Source organism: Schistocerca gregaria, chromosome 7 (genome assembly GCF_023897955.1).
Source record: "Schistocerca gregaria isolate iqSchGreg1 chromosome 7, iqSchGreg1.2, whole genome shotgun sequence".
NCBI classification, from domain to species: Eukaryota; Metazoa; Arthropoda; class Insecta; order Orthoptera; family Acrididae; genus Schistocerca; species Schistocerca gregaria.
The window spans coordinates 429642660-429663579 of NC_064926.1; the positions used below are offsets into that span (position 1 = coordinate 429642660).

The 20920-nt window shown below is 42.8% G+C and overlaps 1 protein-coding gene across 1 annotated transcript in view; it reads right to left on the minus strand.

The window, feature by feature from the left end:
• Positions 1-20920, minus strand: part of LOC126281483 (zwei Ig domain protein zig-8-like) — a 1171655-nt gene that overhangs the window by 74198 nt on the left and 1076537 nt on the right. Inside the window, exon 5 of the mRNA XM_049980479.1 lies at positions 6427-6595. Within this exon, the coding sequence (XP_049836436.1) occupies positions 6427-6595 (169 nt within the window). The remainder of the gene's footprint in view (positions 1-6426; positions 6596-20920) is intronic.

A 20920-nucleotide genomic window follows, 5' to 3' on the forward strand; every position in this document is an offset into this window, starting at 1 on the left:
TTTCGTGTCTGTAGCACGTCTTCTTCGTGGTGTAGCAATTCTAATGGCCGGTAGTGTAGACTTCAGACACAACTGATGATGTTGTTAAGATCCCGAAACTGAGGAAGCGTATAGCGACTTCGTGTAAGACTTCGCTTAACGAAGTATTTTCTAACTGTGGCGGATTTGTTTGCAACATGTAGCTGAGTATCTGCAGAATATATGATCAATAATAAAAAGACCGTCGTCAGCTGCACAAAAAAGCTTTTATTAGCTTCACATATGACCGAGAAATAGAATTACTTGTTGCTGTGACGACAAATTCTTTAGCTACTTTTACCAGTTATAAAGGTCACTGCTGTCCGATTCTTATTTTGACGTTATCATAGCAGCTGTTTGCCGGCGACCTTGTCACAGTGGTAACACCGGTTCCTGTCAGATCACCGAAGTCAAACGCTGTCGGGCTGGGCCAGCACTTGGGTGGGCGACCATCCGGTCTGCCAAGCGCTTGGCAGACCGCGGTGCACTCAGCTCTTGTTAGGCAAACTGAGGAGCAACTTGATTAAGAAGCAGCGGCTCCGGTCCCGTAAACTGACATACGGCCGGGAGAGCGGTGTGCTGGCCACAGGCCTCGCCATATTCTCATCCAGTGACGGTTGTGGTTTGAGGATGATACGGTCGCCGGTCGGTGCCGTTGTGCTTTCATGACCTGTTCGGACGGAGTTTAGTTTAGTTTTTACTTAGGATTTTTAATCTATTTCACATTTCGAGATGACAGTTTGAAAACCGAAAAGATTAGTGATTTAGAATGCCCTACAGGCCATAAAGTACTTAAAATGAATGCATCGTGAGTGACATACTTGCGTTACTCCAACGAGATACATTGCAGTAAGAATGTAGCAAAATGTTGCTTCATCTAACATGTAGCTTCCGTATTGAACACAGCGATTAAATTATGGGTAAAGTGTGAAACATACATGTCGCCTTTATTGCAACCTTCTGTCTATGAATATCAAAAGAATGAGTAAAATAAGCATAGAATGCCTTCTAATGGCTTTTGAAGTATATACATAGATTCTATGTACCATGTAATTAGCAGCATTACATTGATAGTTATTAAGAGATGAATTGCTTTACAGTGAATTCAGCTGCTTAAGTAGGGAGCAACTTGTTTATTTAGAGACATAATTACGCAACATTACTTTGTAGAAGTTGTTGATGAATACTGAGGGCACCTTCGGAGTGATCGTAAAACACACAGTGGCAAAGGCAATTGGAAAATTAGATGCTTTCGTGTTAATAACGTACCCCGAAGATGACAAATTAGAAAAAGTCTTACGCTTCTTGCAACTTCGTTATTGTTTTACATAGTATGTCAGTTTTACGGAATTATAATCAGGACATACACATACAGGTAAGGGACACAGCATGTAATGGGGCGAACAATACGTGCGAGAAGGGATCGCATTTTATAAAAGTTTCTTGGGACATTCGCCGTAGAGAAAACATCGATCAATAAAACTGAAATAAAACAATTTCAATGATAGACCTAACAGTCTTAATCGGTACGGTTTCGAGTGGTTTAGAGCTGTTATACGATTATTATGAGACAGTTTTATTCTATGAAAAAGGGTAATACACATCCTTTGTTGTCAAAGGACTAGAATACAGTCAAACACGTAAAGTAATATAAAAGTATGGCTGATACTCCGTCAGTGAAAGTTGTTGTTGTTGTCTTCAGTCCAGAGACTGGTTTGATGCAGCTCTCCATGCTACTCTATCCTGTGCAAGACTCTTCATCTCCCAGTACTTACTGCAACCCACATCCTTCTGAAACTGTTTACTGTACTCATGTCTTGGTCTCCCTCTACGATTTTTACCCTCCACGCTGCCCTCCCATGCTAAATTTGTGATCCATTGATGCCTCAGAACATGTCCTACCAACCGGACCCTTCTTCTCGTCACGTTGTGCCACAAACTCCTCTTCTGCCCAATTATATTCAATACCTCTTCATTAGATATGTGATCTACCCATTTAATCTTCAGCATTCTTCTGTAGCACCATATTTCGAAAGCTTCTATTCTCCCCCTGTGCAAACTATTTACCGTCCATGTTTCACTTCCATACATGGCTACACTCCATACAAATACTTTCAGAAACGACTTCCTGACACTTAAATTTGTACTCGATGTTAACAAAATTCTCTTCTTCAGAAACGCTTTCCTTGCCATTGGCAAACAACATTTTATATCTTCTCTACTTCGACCATCGTCAGTTATTTTGCTCCCCAAACAGCAAAACTCCTTTACTACTTTAAATGTCTCATTTCCTAATCTAATTCCCTCACAGTCACCCGACTTATTTCGACTACATTCCATTATCCTCGTTTTGCTTTTGTTGATGTTCATCTTATATCCTCCTTTCAAAACACTGTCCATTCCGTTCAACTGTTCTTCCAAGTCCTTTGCTGCCTCTGACAGAATTACAATGTCATCTTCTTGAAGTCTGAGAGTATTTCGCCTGTTTCATACATCTTGCTCACCAGATGGTAGAGTTTTGTCAGGACTGGCTCTCCCAAGGCCGTCAATAGACCCAATGGAATGTTGTCTACTACGGGGCCTTGTTTCGACTCAGGTCTTTCAGTGCTCTGTGAAACTCTTCACGCAGAATCGTATCTCCCATTTCATCTTCATCTACATCCTCTGCCATTTCCATAATATTGTCCTTAAGAACATCGCCCATGTTTAGACCCTCTATATACTGCTTCCACCTTTCTGCTTTCTCTTCTTTGCTTAGTACTGGGTTTCCATCTGAGCTCTTAATATTCATGCAAATTGTTCTCTCTTTTCTCCAAAGGTCCCTCTAATTTTTCTGTAGGCAGTATCTATCTTACCCCTAGTGATATGAGCCTCTATATTCTTACATTTGTGGATATCATTTTTGAGACAATTGTGTTCCTTTTTGCCTGCTTCATTTACTGCATTTTTGTATTTTCTACTTTCATCAGTTAAATTCAGTATCTCCTCCGTTATACAAGGATTTCTATTAGCCCTCGTCTTTTTACCTACTTGATTCTCTTCTGCCTTCACTATTTCATGTCTCAAAACTACCTGTTTTCTTCTACTGTATTTCTCTCTCCCATTCTTGTCAATTCTTCCCTAATGGTGTCCCTGAAGCTCTCTACAATTCTGGTTCTTTCAGTTTATCAGGGTCCAATCTCCTCAATTTCCCACCTTTTCGCAGTTTCTTAAGTTTTAATCTACAGTTCATAACCAATAAATTGTGGTCAGAGTCCACATCTGCCCCTGGAAATGTCTTACAGTTTAAAACCTGGTTCCTGAATCTCTGTCTTACCATTATATAATCGACCTGATGCCTTCCAGTATCTCCAGGGTTCTTCCATGTATACAGCCTTCTTTCATGATTCTTGAACCAAGTGTTAGCTATGATTAAGTTATGCTCTGCGCAAAATTCTACCAGACGGCTTCCCTTTCATTTCTTAGACCCAATCCATATTCACCTACTACGTTTCCTTCTCTCCCTTTTCCTACTCTCGGATTCCAGTCACCCATGACTATTAAATTTTCCGTCTCCCTTCACTACTTGAATAATTTCTTTTATCTCATCATACATTTCATCAATTTCTTCATCATCTTCAGAGCTAGTTAGCTTATAAACTTGTACTACTGTAGTAGGCATGGGCTTCGTGTCTGTCTTGGCCACAATATTGCGTTCACTATGCTGTTGGTAGTAGCTTACCCGCACTCCTATTTTTTTATTCATTATTAAACCTACTCCTGCCTTACGCATATTTTATTTTTAGTTTACAACCCTAAATTCACGTGACCAAAACTCTTGTTCCTCCTGCCACCGAACTTCACTAATACCCACTATATCTAACTTCACTCTATCCATTTCCCTTTTTATATTTTCTAACCCACCTGCCCTATTAAAGGATCTGACATTCCACGCTCCGATCCGTAGAACGCCAGTTTTCTTTCTCCAGATAACGACGTCCTCTTGAGTAGTTCCCGCCCGGAGATCCGAATGGGGGACTATTCTACCTCCGGAATATTTTACCCAAGAGGACACCATCATCATTTAATTACACAGTAAAGCTGCATGCCCTCAGGAAAATTTTATGGCTGTAGTTTCCCCTTCCTTTCAGCCGTTCGCGGTAACAACACAGTAAGGCCGTTTTGGTTAGTGTTTGCAAGGCCAGATCAGCCAATCATCCAGACTGGTGTCCCTGCAACTACTGAAAAGGCTGATGGCCCTCTTCAGGAACAACACGTTTTCTGGCCTCTCAACAGATACCCCTCCGTTGTGGTTGCACCTACGGTAGGGCCATCTGTATCGCTGAGGCACGCAAGCCTCCCCACCAACGGCAAGATCCATAGTTCATGGAGGCAGGTGAAATTAGAGGACAGTATAATGGAGCAGGCCGCTCTGGAGAGGTGTGGAGAACACTGCGGATAAGGCCTCAGTCGCTAGTTGTTTAGTAGTGTACGGTCCACCCGCTACCTCCGGCATAACGTCGGTAGTAGCTAATGACTGTGAGAGATGACTGTATTCGATAATGAAATACACAACTTATACGCAACCAAGAGAGCACGTACTGAAATAATTTTAATACATGTGATATGGGTTCTAAATGTAGCAGTGTAGACACGAGGCCGTAGGTAGAAATAATTGGCTTGCTATCTTGTAGCTAAGAATGAGTAGCTTTCCACGCCTTCAAGTTGTTATATGTGCTACCATACGTTAGTTTCATGCCAGTCACTGTTCTTCCAGAGACATTCAAATGTCACTTCAGTCTGTTACCAAATGTGGCTAGTCATCCTTTTTCATTAACATTCTTGCGTTATTAGAGTCGTCGTTGATAAATGATAACACTGAGATATGGTACGTACCTTATTAAAATGACTGCCTGGATCTTATTTAAATAGTGCTTCGTGCATTGGTCGTACAGGCGGTATCACCCCACTCAAGTACGAATTATCTTTCCCTATCATTGTACCAAATCCATCAAATATTCCTCCGTTTGGGAGGCGTAGTTCAATGGATAGTCCTATGCAGTGGTTATTACCACCTTGAAAGTGGCCCACAGATCGTGGTCTAGTGGGTAGCGCTGCTGCCTTTAGATCACGGTGTCCCAGGTTCGGTCCCGGCGAGGTGTGGGATTTTCCCCGTCCGAGGGTTTGTCTTGTCTTAATCATCTCATAATCATTGGGTAAGTCTCGAGACTGGAAACGGAAATACTTGGAACTTGTGCGGGTGCTGATCACAACGATGTTAAGCCCCCCACAAGCCAATACCATCACCCCCACAAGCCAGTACCATCAACGTTTAGTGTGATGCTAGAAGACAGACGATTTGACTTTACCGGAACATTGCCTACATATTATGAGACTAAACAACTTAATTTAGAGCAGGGGTAATGATAATATTGTGGGGTAATCTACGTTTTATTGGCAGAAAGCTTAGCTGCTGCAACAGGCGTACAAAAGGGACTGCGCGTGTTCGTCCTCTCCTTTCATCATCATTCATGAAAGTGGCGAGATTGGACTGAGTAAAGGTTGGGAATTTGTACGGGCGCTAATAACCTCGCAGTTGAGCGCACCACATACCAGACATCCTCCTCCTCCTCCTCCTCCTCCTCCTCATCATCATCATCATCATCATTACCGTCCTCTGCGGGAGTACTACCATGCAGTACGGGTTCATTACCAGATAAGGTTGACAGAGGACATCGACAAATTTCAAAGTGAAGCTCATTCTGTATTTTCTCGAAGTATGGGAGAAAATGAAGCGGGAATGATAAACGAATTGGGATGGAAGTCATTAAACAAATCAGTGTTAACACTACAGCGATATCATTTCACGAAATTTCAAACATCAGCTTCCTCTTCTGAATGTGAAAATATTTTATAATCGCCAACATACGTGGGGAAAAATTATCGTCATCATAAAATAAGATAAATATGAGAAAGTAGAGAATGATTTAAGGGTCCATTTTTCTCTGTTAGAGAGTGGAATGGGAGACAAATCGTCTGCCAAACAATGTAGATGTACAGAAGCAGGGTTAATTTCTCCAGTCGATGTTAGCACCAACAAATGTCAAGTCAGATTACAAATTCTGGTTGGGCACGCAGTCGTATCACAGACTCGTACGTTATAGTCTGAAACTTAACGCGTGATAGTAAAATTATTCAGGGTATGTGACTGCACTGTCATTTTGTAAAATTTTTGACGTTTCGGCCACTTCACATGTGTCCTTCCTCAGGGCGTCTTTACTGATTGTTAGGGAAAAAGTCATCGAGGAAGCCCACTGGAAACAGTGAAAGAAACGTCTGAAAGTTTTACACATCGACAATGCGGAAGCATATCCAGAAGAATTTTATAGAATGTGGTAACCGCCGCTCTGGCCGAGGGGCTCCACTTACCATGCAGGACGTGCACGTTGACGGGCCGCGCCTGCGCGTTTGACGGGTTGCACTGGTAGCGGCCCGAGTCGGCGGGCGTGGCGCGCTGTATGAGCAGGAAGCTGGTCGTGGTGGGGCCCTTCTCCGTGATCACCGTCACGCCGCCCCGCGGGCTGTCGTAGCTGATGATCTGCAACAGCGCCAGAGCACGCGGTCACATTAGCCACTGTCGCTGCAGGCGTCTGTAGGCGAGGCTGCGTCTTCTCCCAGAAAAGAGAACCAGTAACACACCCGATTCCTTAAGAAGTTGGACTCCCATTTATTGAAAACAGCTTCCAACTCCTGACTGGAACAGTAAGGTAATGTGTTAAATATTTTATGTTAACCGTGAAAGGAAGGAAAAGTTTAGAAAAGGTAGCATAATACTCCTTCGGTTTTCGCATCACGTCTTATCTAGGTGGTGGGATTTCTAGTACATACCTATGTAGTTTCCTACCATCTTCCAGTTCTCCTTCTTAAATTCAAGTATTTTGTTACTTTAAGAAAGTTTTCCGAATTTACGGGTTCACTGACAAGTAATGTCTCCATCTTCGTAACTCTTCAACAGTTGGCAGCATTGGTATGTGGCAGGTGCTGGCTTGTTCCGTAGCCTCATCTCTACAGCTCCAGTTGGCTGGAAGTCTTAGCATTGAGCCGTTGTGTTGTTACAGAGTAAAGTATGGAACCCTGAGCAGACCGTCGGTCAATACGATTTAAGCAATGGTCATTCAATTCTTGACAGCGGAAGGTGTCACCCCAAAGGAGATTCACCAGAGAATGAAAGCAGTTTAAGGTGACTGTGTTGATGTAGGTACTGTGCTTCGTTGGGAGAGTAAGCTTAAAGATATTGAGGCGGGAACGTCTCTCCTGCGTGACAAACAATAGTAGGACGTCCTGTGACTGCAACTGCCAAGTTTTACATGCAGAATGTTGACAGATTGCTTCAGGGTGGTCGTCGTATCACTCAGAGAGAAACTGCTAGAACAATCGGCTTTTCACAAGAACGTGTGGGTCACATTATTGCTTTTCTTGGCTGTCGGAAGATCTGTGCACGATGGGTACCCCGGAGGCAGACTCCTGAAATGAAAGCACACAGACATCAAATTTGCCACGAACTCCTCTCGCATTACGAGAATGAAGGTGACGCCCTTCTCTATTTCAAAGTGACAGGAGATGAAACGTGGGTACACCATTACGACCTGGAGACGAAACGTGGTTGTAGAAACAGTGTGTCGACGTCTTCCGTAACGGCTTCAGAAAACTTCTTCATCGTTGGCTGAAATATATCCAATTGGCTGGTGATTATGTGGAAACGTGAATAGTGGTAATTAAAGACCACATTCTAAGGATTATTTCTGCCTTAGATATCTTAAAATATCCGCTTCCAAACCCAATTAACAAAGGTGGAGGCATTACGTTTCAGTTAACCCTCGTAATATGCCACAAAGCTACAATACGAGGGGCGTTCGTTAAGTAATGTCGCACGAGGTGGTCGTGCGGTCTAAAGCGCCTTTTCACGGTTCACACGGCTCCCGCTGTCGGAGGTTCTAGTCCTCCCTCAGGCATGGGTGTGTATGTTGTCCTCAGCGTAGGATAATTAAGCTAGATTAAGTAGTGCGTAAGCCTAGGGACCTATGATCTCAGCAGTTGGCTCCCATAGTCCTTACCACAAATATCCATTTTTTCCGTTAAATAATGCAACACTTTTTTTTCGGCAAGTTTCTGTTAAAAGAATGTGAAATTTCTTGTGAGGATCGTGGAATATTCCCGCATCAGCCCCTAAAAGGTTCATGAAGTTCCGATATGTGGCGAGGATATAAGTAGCCTTCAAAGTGGCGTCTGTATCGGAGCTCCGTTTCAAGGAGAGCAGAATGTTTACGGAGAAATGGTAGTGAACAAAACCATCCTCAGTCATCAGGCGAGTCATCCCCGCAGAATGGTCGTGCGAAACCGTCAGATCTCCCGCGTGCCGATCAGCAGCACACAGCTGAAACTCCTGCAATGCTTGAACCTGCATACACTCTCACTGGAGGTGATCGACTAATCAGAAACCAACACCTTGCTGCTCAGCTAGACGTCTCTGTTGGTAGCGCTAACACGCCCGTCCACCATTTGGGGTATTCAGAAGCGTGTGCCTGCTGTGTTCACCACCTCCTAACGGATGACCATGGAGAGCAACAAAGGGCGTCCATCTGTGCGTAGTCCGTCTGCTTAGCTGGGAGGTAACGTTCTTCCCTCTCATGCACTGGTCCCAGGTTTGATTCCCCGCCGGGTCGAAGATTTTTCTCCGCTCGTGGACTGGGTGTAGTGTCGTCCTCATCATCATTTCATCTTCATCATCGGCCGCAAGTCGCCCAATGTGGTGCCGGATGAAATTTGACTTGCACTTGGCGGACGAACCCGAATGGGACATCCCGGTCAACAATGCCATACGACCATTTGATTTCATCTCTGCGTAATTGCTTGCGCACTACGAGGCTGACCGACGGTGACGACGAAACAGTTATTCATCACCTCGAAAGTGAAACAAATCGGCAATCCATGGAGTGGGTGCCACACCACCTGTCCTGCGGAGAAAAGCCAAACCCTCAGCCGACGAAACCGTGGCGACGGTCTTATGGGACTCTGTAGGGGTAATTCTGCTTAATGTGCTGCATCATGGCGCAATAATCAACTCTGAAGAGTATCGTGTCACCTTCAGGAAGTTGGAGGAACGCCCTCAGCGTGTTCGTCGCCTCGAAAATGCAAACTAACTCCGAGGCAAAGCAAGTACAAGGCTTCACTCGAGCATGCGCGCACGAGAGGAAGTCACATAACTCCACTGCAGTATTCTTCCTCATTCACTCTACAGCCCGCATCTAGCTCCTTCCGACTTTCATCAGGTTAACGCAATGAAGGATGCACTCCGCAGAAAGCAATACGTGGATGATGAGTGGGTTACTGATGCAGCAGGACGCTGGCTACGAATTCGACGAGCAGAGTGGTACCACTCTTACGTACATATCTTCCCAGTAATGTGGCGTAAGGCTTTGACATTGAAAGCACATTATGATGGGAATTAAGGATTTCTAGCCGGAATAGTGGGCAAAATATTGTTTATGGAAAATGTGAATAGAACCAACTGCTTTCACAGAAGATATGGTGCTTTACTTATTGGCCGTCCCCCATACGTCACGACTTCTGTTCTACCTTCCTAAATTCCTGTGTTCTATATATAAATTGTTAGTTTTAAAATTTTCAGTTCCTTAATTACTTTTATTTCTATAAGTACTCAAAGGTGCAATATTGCTTAAATTTATAAAAAAATAAGATTCACCTCGTGTATACGCACAATTTCATATAGACAAAGTATGATTTGTCTTAGTGACAAGGTGGCAGGTCATTTCTATGTGGCAGCAAATAAAATTTGAAAAAGTGGGAACAGGACACACAGTACATACCGTCGACCTCTGCACTGTTTAAAAAAAATATATATAAAAAAAACAGAATGCACTAAGTCTCTAGCGAGCTGTTGGAGACACCGCCCAGACTGAGAAGGCAGCGTAAGGTAAGCGAAAAAATAAAAATAAAAAAAAACAAAGCATAGGTGTCAGGCTTCAGACCCGTAGATCGAGGGTTCAGCCTCAAGCCTACCATCCGACGTATCGTTTACTCCATCTCTGACGATGATTTCTTTCCATGAGAATGGCTAGGCTGCTCCATGCCTCTTGAGTCCAACAATATGAGTCAATTCTTCAATTTGCTGTCTCAAACCAGTTTTAGAAAGCGACGTAGTAGAAAGTTTTTTCTGTTTTTTGATATTATAATGAGATTATTTATCTACATGTTACAGATTTTATTTTAGTATAATTGACCAGGTTGAATAAATTTGTTTCTTGAGATGTGTTTTATTTTTTCCTGCATTATGCATCAAAGCTGATAACATTCCATTTACTCAAAATTTTTAAGGTCATCAATTCATTGGACACCTCAGATGTCACCCCATTTTTATTAATACACACTTCATTAATTTAACAGGTAAATTAGTAAATGAATTTGCCCTGCATCCCTTGATTTCATTCTCTGCTAACAGGAGTACTGTGAAAAAAGGGTTCGTTGAAGAAACTGTTGTGTTCGTCAGACTACCATGTGAGAAACATAAATTGCTACTCCGAAGTCTTCCTAACTCTTGTTGTGATCAGAGCGCGCCACACGCAGGCGGGTACACCGCACTAAAGAAACGCCAGCGGTTCAGTTCCGAAAGCCGCGCCTAGTGGCCTCCTGGTTGGAGGCGCCATGTCACGGACTGTGCGGCCCCTCCAGACGGTGGTTCGAGTCCTCCCTTGGGCATATGTGTGTGTGTTGTTCTTAGCATAAGTTAGTTTAAGTAGTGTGTAAGTCTAGGGACCGATGACCTAAGCAGTTTGGTCCGTTTGGAATTTACACATTTGAACATTTGAACGGTTCCGAAAACCACAACCTGCAGAAAGGTAGCGACAGTGACAGAGTGACAGAAGAGATAGTGCTGTGTACCGATGGTCCGAATAGCATGATCGAGATCATGTGCAGGAAACTGTCAAAATATAAGGAATTAAAACCCTTTTCGAGGGTGCAAAAAGGTGCGAGTTTCAACAATGAAAAAGAACCAAAACACTCTGTTCAGTTCATTGTTTTCCGAAGTACCTAACAGTGTTGACCAAGCTGCTGAGTAAGATTTGGTTCAAAGGACATCCGCAACTGAGTTCTCGGCCTCACGCGCGGCTGTCACCTACCCGCGGCCTGGTGCTCAGTGTGTGGCAGCCACCCGCTTTCACGGTTTTTGTACAACTGAAGATGGACATACAATCGCCTGAAACCGGTCTTGAGTGGACCATTAAAACCAATTAGAACCGAAGTGGTTTCTTATCTTATTCTACCAAGTTGGTGAAGTGGGTGCTGTAGTCGAAATGGCTTAAGGAAATTCCTGACCACTCGAATCGCTGTTGCCAACTTTCAGACGCGAAATACTAACAGTAGCCGTCTACAGAACTGTGCCAACTATGAGGCATTGCCATAGAAAGGTTTACAAAATCGCATTACCTTACAGGTCGAGGTAGGCTAGCGTAGCTGCAGTCCCCAACCTACCGCTACTGTCAGGGGTCAACTTAGGCCGACTCAGCTACAGCTCTGATTGATAATAAATCGCAACTCAAAATATTGTACAACTGTGGGTTTCCGATTTTCATAAAGTCCCCTTTCCAAGAAAACCGAGTCAAAGGTTTTCAGCAGTGCTTGACAAATTGTTGCACGAATCAAGTATTCGGCTGCAACAACTAACAGCCGGATCCAAAAACATTATCTAACGTTAAAAATTACTGAAGAGTGTAGTTTGCCTGCTCAGTAACAACTAATTACAAACCTAGGAATATCTTAAGACTTACAGAAATTTGTGACTGTGTCTCATACTGGATAATCCATGTAAATATAAGTACCATTACTGTTATTAATCATTTAATCATCTGCTCACACAAACAACACCACTTCGTCAGAGAATTAGTGTGTCGGAATTTTGGGGTCACTGAGGGTGTCAGCAGTCTCCAACAGAGAAGGGCTGACACGTGTTTCGAATGGTACCGAGTTTTAACGATCACTACTTGACTCCTGCGGCCAGCTTATTACTCCATAACATCTACATCCGTACTCCAGAAGCCACCTGACAGTGTGTGGCAGAGGGTACCCTGAGTACCTCTATCGGTTCTCCCTTCTATTCCAGTCTCGTATTGTTCGTGAAAAGAAGGATTGTCGGTATGCTTCTGTGTGGGCTCTAATCTCTCTGATTTTATCCTCATGGTCTCTTCGCGAGATATACGTAGGAGGGAGCAATATACTGCTTTACTCTTCGGTGAATGTATGTTCTCGAAACTTTAACAAAAGGCCGTACCGGGCTACTGAGCGTCTCTCCTGCAGAGTCTTCCACTGGAGTTTATCATCTCCGTAACGCTTTCGCGATTACTAAATGATCCTGTAACGAAGCACGCTGCGCTCCATAACTTCAGCTAGTCTATTGGCAGGCTCATAAGGTACTAATTTATTAATATTTCGCTGTCAGCTGATAAAAATTAGAAAAGGGTCAAATGATTGTTATGTGGCAGAAACGAGCACAGAAGACGGTTTCACACTATAGACTAAACATTGAAGAGTAGGGCTGTAAACACAGACTTCTCTTTGGGCATAAGAAAAAAAAACTAACAACTCAATGTCAATCCTACTGTATATGAATTACAGTGTTCCACTTCTATATCCCGTAAAAACTCTAGTATTATAAATTTATCCATGATTTTCAATCCTTACCATAACCTTTTAAATAAAATGTAGGTATATCCCCCTAAACAAACAATGCAAGGAACAGATAGAATTAGATTTTAAATACTTACTATTCTTTGAAGCATACAAAAATACTATAATTTCTGAAGCATTTTGTGCACAAAAATACCCACGATTCTTTCGAAAATGACAGAACAAAGTCATTTTCATCTACCTATTAGACCTGTCCTCATCTCCTACCTAAAATGATGTAAGCTCTCACTGCTGCCTCGTCGTTCGTTCTTCGCGTTCCTGCATTTAAGAGTTGGTGGTCATGGTCGTCAGATTGGAATATTGACTCCACTCACTGTAAGCACCACTGATAGCGTTCGAATCTTAACAGATTTCTCTATTTCCACAGGGCACCAAAAACTTTCATAGATATTTAAAACAGAAAAAGTACATGAGCGACTTGGAGTTTCTGGTAGTGGTGAGAATGAAAGGTAGCATAATGTTACTCAGCAAATCAAAAAATTTAGAAACTACCCAAAAATATTGTGCAGTCTGTGGCCATATTGAAAATATCCTTCCCAGTCTCCCTCTCGATCACTGGGCGTTGTTGTTTATGTTGTAGTGAAAATGGGTCCAAAACAAGACAAAAGAATATTATAATTAGAGTGCATCGAAGTGTATAAATCGCTGCCAGCATTGTGAGAAGTTAAGACATATCAGTACAAAAACATAAATATTAAAAATTGGGATAGGCCACCAAGAACGATTTTTAAAAAGATTAATGAACGAAGAGTTATGAATAAAGCGTCTACAGTATGTGACGGATATAAATGCACATAGTTTTATTGATGACTGACGACAGTCTACTGATCACAATTACATCACTTGCACATTAATAATTCTGGCTGTTAGAAGTACACTATGTGATCAAAAGTATCCGCACACATGGCTGAAAATGACTTAAAAGTTCGAGGCGCCCTCCATTGATAATGCTGGAATTCAGTAAGGTGTTGGCTAACCCTTAGCCTTCATGACAGCTTCCACTCTCGCAGGCATACGTTCAGTCAGGTGCTGGCAGGTTTGTTGAGGAATGGCAGCCCATTCTTCATGGAGTGATGCACTGAGGAGAGGTATCGATGTCGGTAGGTGAGACCTGGCACGAAAGTAGCATTCCAAAACATCCCAAAGGTGTTCTATAGGATTTAGGTCAGTACTCTGCGCAGGCCAGTCCATTACAGGGATATTATTATCGTGTAACCACTCCGTCACAGGCTGTGCATTATGAACAGGTGCTCGATGATGTTGAAAGATGCAGTCGCCATTCCTGAATTTCTCTTCAACAATGGGAAGCAAGAAGCTGCTTAAAACATCAGTGTAGGCCTGTGCTGTGATATTGCTACGCAAAACAACAACTGGTGCAAGCCTCCTCCTTGAAAAACACCACCACACCATAACATAATAATCTCCTAGTTTTACCGTTGGCACTATACACGGTGGCAGATGACGTTCACAGGGCATTCGCCATACCCACATCCTGCCATCTGATCGCCACTCCAGACAACGTTTTTCCACTGTTCAGCAGTCCAATTTTTACGCTCATTACTCAAAGCGAGGCGTCGTTTAGCATTTACCTGCGTGATGTGTGAGATACGAGCAGCTCTAGACCATGAAATCCAAGTTTTCTTGCCGCCCCCACCTCCCTAACGGTCATAGTACTTTCAGTGGATCCTGGTGCAATTTGTAATTCCTATGTTTTGTTATGGATAGATGTCTTTCTGTTACACATTATGACCCTCTTCAACTGTCGGTTAACAGACGAGGTCGGCCTGTACGCTTTTGTGCTGTTGTGCCCCTTCACGTATCCACTTCAGTGTCACATCGGAAACACTAGATCTAGGGATGTTTAGGAGAGTCGAAATCTCGGGTACAGACGTGTGACACAAGTGACACTCTATCACCTGACCACCTTCGAAGTCCGTGGTCCGTGAGTTCCGTGGAGTGCTCCATTCTGCTCTCTCACGATGTCTAATGACCACCGAGGTCGCTGATATGGAGCACCTGGCAGAAGGTGGCACCACAATGCACCTAACAAGAAAAACGTATTTTTTTGAGGTGTCCGGATACTTTGATCATATAGTGTAGCGTGTTTTTAGGACAGTTAGTACTTCCAAGCAGGAGGGGCACAAGTGTGTGTTTCCCTCCTGGGCAGCAGGACAATTATTGTAAATTGGAAACAAAACGGTCAGTCAACACTGACAGGCGTAGTCCACATCGTGGCGCAGATACGACGCTGCAGAAAACTTCAGGTACTGAAGTATGTGATGTGTTAACGGGAAGACTATTAGCTACAGAGAAAAAAACAGCAAACAGCCGATGGGTACGTATTAAGATAACACATTCAAAATATCTGTACTTATAACCCCAACAATTTGTATAGAAATTTTTGCATACGTATGCAACATTCACCCGAAAATAATCTCTAGTTGCACGTATTACTGCATGGCACGTTTCCATAACTATGTATCAGATATTTCAAGGTGAAATTGTACTTGTAAAATTCAATTCTTCAAAGGACTTCTAGTGCCATGGTTTCGTACGGTAATAGATAAGCTCTGATTTGGTGGAATTCTGTCTGTTATTGCAGAATTTATGATTATCAACACAATATTCGCTGTACCTGTTTATTACTTGCATACTTAAGAGCAACAAACAAAATATTATGCAGCAGCTTCGTAAGAAATAGTATTGTCCCTCTTCAGCAGAATCATGTGGAATAACTTATAGTGTACAATTAGCCAATGGAAACTGCGGCCATACTGGAATTTCTGTCAGTCTTGATCTCAAGATGGATATTTATTCTCCAATACTGAAAATCTCGGCCGGCCGCGGTGGTCTCGCGGTTCTAGGCGCTCAGTCCGGAACCGCGGGACTGCTACGGTCGCAGGTTCGAATCCTGCCTCGGGCATGGATGTGTGTGATGTCCTTAGGTTAGTTAGGTTTAAGTAGTTCTAAGTTCTAGGGGACTGATGACCACAGATGTTAAGTCCCATAGTGCTCAGAGCCATTTGAACCATTTGAACTGAAAATCTCATATCTTAATCATCGGTCCACTTGTGATGTTTTAAAACAAGTGAGAATATTTGTAAAGGAAGAGACGAAATCTTTGCTCGGTAATGGTAAATAACTCGTCATTGTAACAAATGTAGTGATTTGTAATTTACATATAACTGACTTTGTTATAAAAAATTCTCCGGTATTGCCTTCAGTAGCGGCTGATATCTTCTGGAAAACTGTTCGAACGAAAAAACAATAAAAAAACAACATAGGTGAATGTGCTGCGACAGAGCTGATCACATTCATGCCAGTAACTTGAGAACCATGTTATTTACTCATGTCAATACTAGCTGTACAAGAATGTGTTCACATGGATCCAGCAAAGTAACGTTGTGTGAACCGGAGCAGTATTTTCCTTCCTCAGAGTGTACGGCATGCCACATTCCCTGCAGATAAACATTGGGCTGCGTAAACAAGCGGATATGATCGATACTCTCACATTATGATATTGCTTTTCCTTCGTGTGTCTCTGAACTTTATCTGCATCGATGGGACTAGCGCCTTACTCTGAATGTAAGGAATATGTGGAATCAACAAAAAGAAAATCTATCAACGGCTCTCCATTGCCCACTCGAGCAGCTGAGTGAAAAGGAGAAGGATATACAACGTTTTAGAGTAAACAAATTCTTTGGAAGCAGTGACGGACCTTTAAATACGCGTAAAATGCCACGTTACTCACGCTGAAGGCTGTTGGAGAACCTTTGGCATATATATTATGTACACGCAGTTGCGAATACCGACAGCCAGCAGCTGTATAACGGAATGACGATAAAGCAGATTTGTGCCAAACCAGGTTACGAACCCGGATATCCAGATTATCACGAGCGATCGACTTACTATCAGGCTATTCGAGCACAACTTACGTCCAGACCGCAGCTTTTATATGTCGTCAACCAAGGCTCCACAGCTTGCACTCGTACATTCGTTATATAACTACCAGTAAAAGGGTGATATTTAAATTGAACTGAACGAGAAACCACTCCAAGGAGCAAAAATTATATTTTTCATTCGATGATTAGTTTCGGGCAGAGACTCATTTTCAAATCAACATAACAAATTCGAAAATGGCATTTCCAATGATATCAAAAAATGTGTGATGCATGGAGATAACTGTATGCACTGTAAATACAGATAAATGTATGCCCTAAAATGTACGTGATTTGAAATTGGGTCTCGAATGAAAAATAAAATATTTGCAATTTTACTGGTTTTTCGTTCTATTGATTAAAAGAAAGCTGCTAATCCAAGCTACTCCAGCAGGCTGGAAGTTCGTAAATTTTAATTGAGGTCTCTTGTCCGGTGTCGGCGGATGAAACAATATTGCAGAGCCTAAGTTGTTCACAAATACGATACAACGATTCTTCGTACATGCGTGCATCTACTGCGTCGAATAAAGCCGTTATGAAACACATGAAGTGTACTCACAGTTGCGAATATGGATAACCAAGAGCTGTATAATGAAAGGACAAGAATGAAAATTTGTGGTGGACCAGGACACGAAACCAGACTTCCCGTTAATCGCGAACAGTCATCTTACCATTAGGCTGTCCGAACACGATTCACTGTAGGACGTCTTTCATATGGCGTCAGCCATGAGAGCATCTGACATTGTTCGAAAGTGGCTCTGGAGTTAATGTACCTTCTCCATATTCCATTCGTCTACCGTAAAAAGAGGGGTGTTACAACCTTAGTGATGGAAGGAAAAGATTCCTCCAGCAATGAAACGGAGATCAGTCACCGATATGGTAACTCAACTCACCAGGGAAAACAATATCAACCACTTTAAATGAGCAAAATCATCACTTTGGAGCGCTGCCCATGGTTTTTTCTGCTACCAAGCAGTTCATGTGACCGTCCATGATTGGCGTGTGGTGCTACTGAACTGATGTGTATGTGCCTTTCGGCAGCATGCCATCAGCTTAATAAGATGGATCGACGTGGAATCGTGACAGAATAACTGATGTTCCTAAGACCATCATTTGATTGAAATTCCCCGATTTGGTGGTGTTTCAAAGCGGACTGAACAGTGTGTCACACACAATTTGCCGATTTCTTACACTGCGTTGTACAAGCTACGTGAAGCACGCAGAATAAATGGTGGAGTTTCAATGTAACTGCTTACAGGTGCACTGCACCGGCCACGAAGAGCGGAAGGATCAGTAATGATCAAGGACATGAGGGTGAAGAAGACAACTGGAAACACTGTATTAAAGACACATAATGTGTATCCACAGGACATGTGGCCTCCGTTTCAAATACATTACTGGCCATTAAAATTTCTACACCAAGAAGAAATGCAGACGATAACCGGGTATTCACTGGACAAATATATTATACTAGAACTGAAATGTGATTACATTTTCACGCATTTTGAGTGCATAGATCCTGAGAAATCAGTACCCAGAACAACAACTTCTGGCCTCAATAACGGCCTTGATACGCCTGGGCATTGTGTCAAATAGAGTTTGGATGGCTACCCATGCAGCTTCAACACGATACCACAGTTCATCAAGACTAGTGACTGGCGTATTGTGACGAGCCAGTTGCTCAGCAACTATTGACCAGACGTTTTCAGTTGGTGAGAGATCCGGAGAATGTGCTGGCTAGGTGAGTAGTCGAACATTTTCGGGGTTCAGAAAGGCCCGTACAAGGCCTGCAACATGCGGTCGTGCATTATCCTGCTGCAATGTAGGGTTTCGCAGGGATCGAATGAAGGGTAGAGCCACGGGTCGTAACACATCTGAAGTGTAACGCCCACTGTTCAAAGTGCCGCCAGTGTGAACAAGAGGTGACCGAGACGTGCAACCAATGGCACCCCATACCATCACGCCGGGTGATACGCAAATATGGCGATGACGAATACACCCTTCCAATGTACATATAAAACCGTGGGTAGCAGAAGAAAATTGAATTTAATTGATGAAAGGAGAAAATATAAAAATGCAGTAAATGAAGCAGGCAAAAAGGAATACAAACGTCTCAAAAATGAGATCGACAGGAAGTGCAAAATAGCTAAGCAGGGATGGCTAGAGGACAAATGTAAGGATGTACAGGGCTTATCTCACTAGGTGTAAGATAGATACTGCCTACAGTAAAATTAAAGACACCTTTGGAGAAAAGAGAGCCACCTGTATGAATATAAAGAGCTCAGATGGAAACCCAGTTCTAAGCAAAGAAGGGAAGGCGGAAAGGTGGAAGTAGAATATAGAGGGTTTATACAAGAGTGATGTACTTGAGGACAATGTTCTGGAAATGGAAGAGGATGCAGATGAAGATGAAATGGGAGATACGATACTGCGGGAAGAGTTTGACAGAGCACTGAAAGACCTGAGTCGAAACAAGGCCCGGGAGTAGACAACATTCCATTAGAACTACTGACGGCCGTGGGAGAGCCAGTCATGACAAAACTCTACCAGATGGTGAGCAAGATGTATGAGACAGGCGAAATACCCTCAGACTTCAAGAAGAATATAATAATTCCAATCCCAAAGAAAGCAGGTGTTGACACATGTGAAAATTACCGAACTATCAGTTTAATAAGTCACGGGTGCAAAATACTAACGTGAATTCTTTACAGACGAATGGAAAAACTAGTAGAAGCGAACCTTGGGGAAGATCAGTTTGGATTCCGCAGAAATGTTGGAACACGTGAGGCAATACTAACCTTACGACTTATCTTAGAAGAAAGATTAAGAAAAGGCAAACCTACGTTTCTAGCACTTGTAGACTTAGAGAAAGCTTTTGACAATGTTGACTGTAATACTCTCTTTCAAATTCTAAAGGTGGCAGGGGTAAAATACAGGGAGCGTAAGGCTATTTACAATTTGTTCAGAAACCAGATGGCAGTTATAAGAGTCGAGGGACATGAAAGGGAAGCAGTGGTTGGGAAGGGAGTGAGACAGGTTTGTAGCCACCCCAAAGAAATCAGATGTTGACAGATGTGAAAATTACCGAATTATCAGTTTAATAAGTCACTGCTGCAAAATACTAACGCGAATTCTTTACAGACGAATGGAAAAACTGGTAGAAGACGACCTTGGGGAAGATCAGTTTTGATTCCGTTGAAATGTAGGAACACGTGAGGAAATACTGACCCTACGACTTATGTTAGAAGAACGATTAATGAAAGGCAAACATACGTTTCCAGAATTGGTAGATTTAGAAAAAAGCTTTTGACAATGTTGAGGGCAATACTCTCTTTCAAATTCTGAAGGTGGCAGCGGTAAAATACAGTGATCGAAAGGCTATTTACAATTTATATAGAAATGAGACATTTAAAGTAGTAAAGGAGTTTTGCTATTTGGGGAGCAATGTAACTGATAATGGTCGAAGTTGAGAGGATATAAAATGTAGACTGGCAATGGCAAAGAAAGCATTTCTGAACAAGAGGAATTTGTTAAGATCGAGTATAGATTTAAACGTCAGGAAGTCGTTTCTGAAAGTATTTGTATGGAGTGTAGCCATGTATGGAAGTGAAACATAGACGATAAGTAGTCTGTACAAGAAGAGAATAGAAGCTTTCGAAATGTGGTGCTACAGAAGAATGCTGAAGATTAGATGGGTATATCACGTAACTAATGAGGAGGTATTGAGTTGAATTGGGGAGAAGAGGAGTTTCTGACACAAGTTGACAAGATGAAGGGACCAGTTGGTAGGGCATGTTGTGAGGCATGAAGGGATCACAAATTTAGCATAGGAGGGCCGCGTGGAGGGTAAAAATCGTAGAGGGACACCAAGAGATGAATACATTAAGTAGATTCAGAAGGATGTGGGTTGCAGTAAATACTGGGAGATGAAGAAAGGAGAGCTGCATCAAACCAGTCTCAGGACTGCTAATGCTTTCTTGCACGTTGCACGCAGTTGTTCAGTCCTGTTTAGATTTTATCTGTTATTATTACCATGTAGACTCTTTACTGATCCAGGGAAGCTGTATTATCTACATGCCACTATTCTGTGCATTTTGGAGAGTCTATCATTGTGTTTGAATCTATTGGCGGGTAGCCCCGTACTAGTCCTAGGCTCCTGGTAGTCAGAACGCGGTGCGAGCCCGTGGCCCGCGGCCTTTGGCAGGCGCCTCGCACGGCTGTCG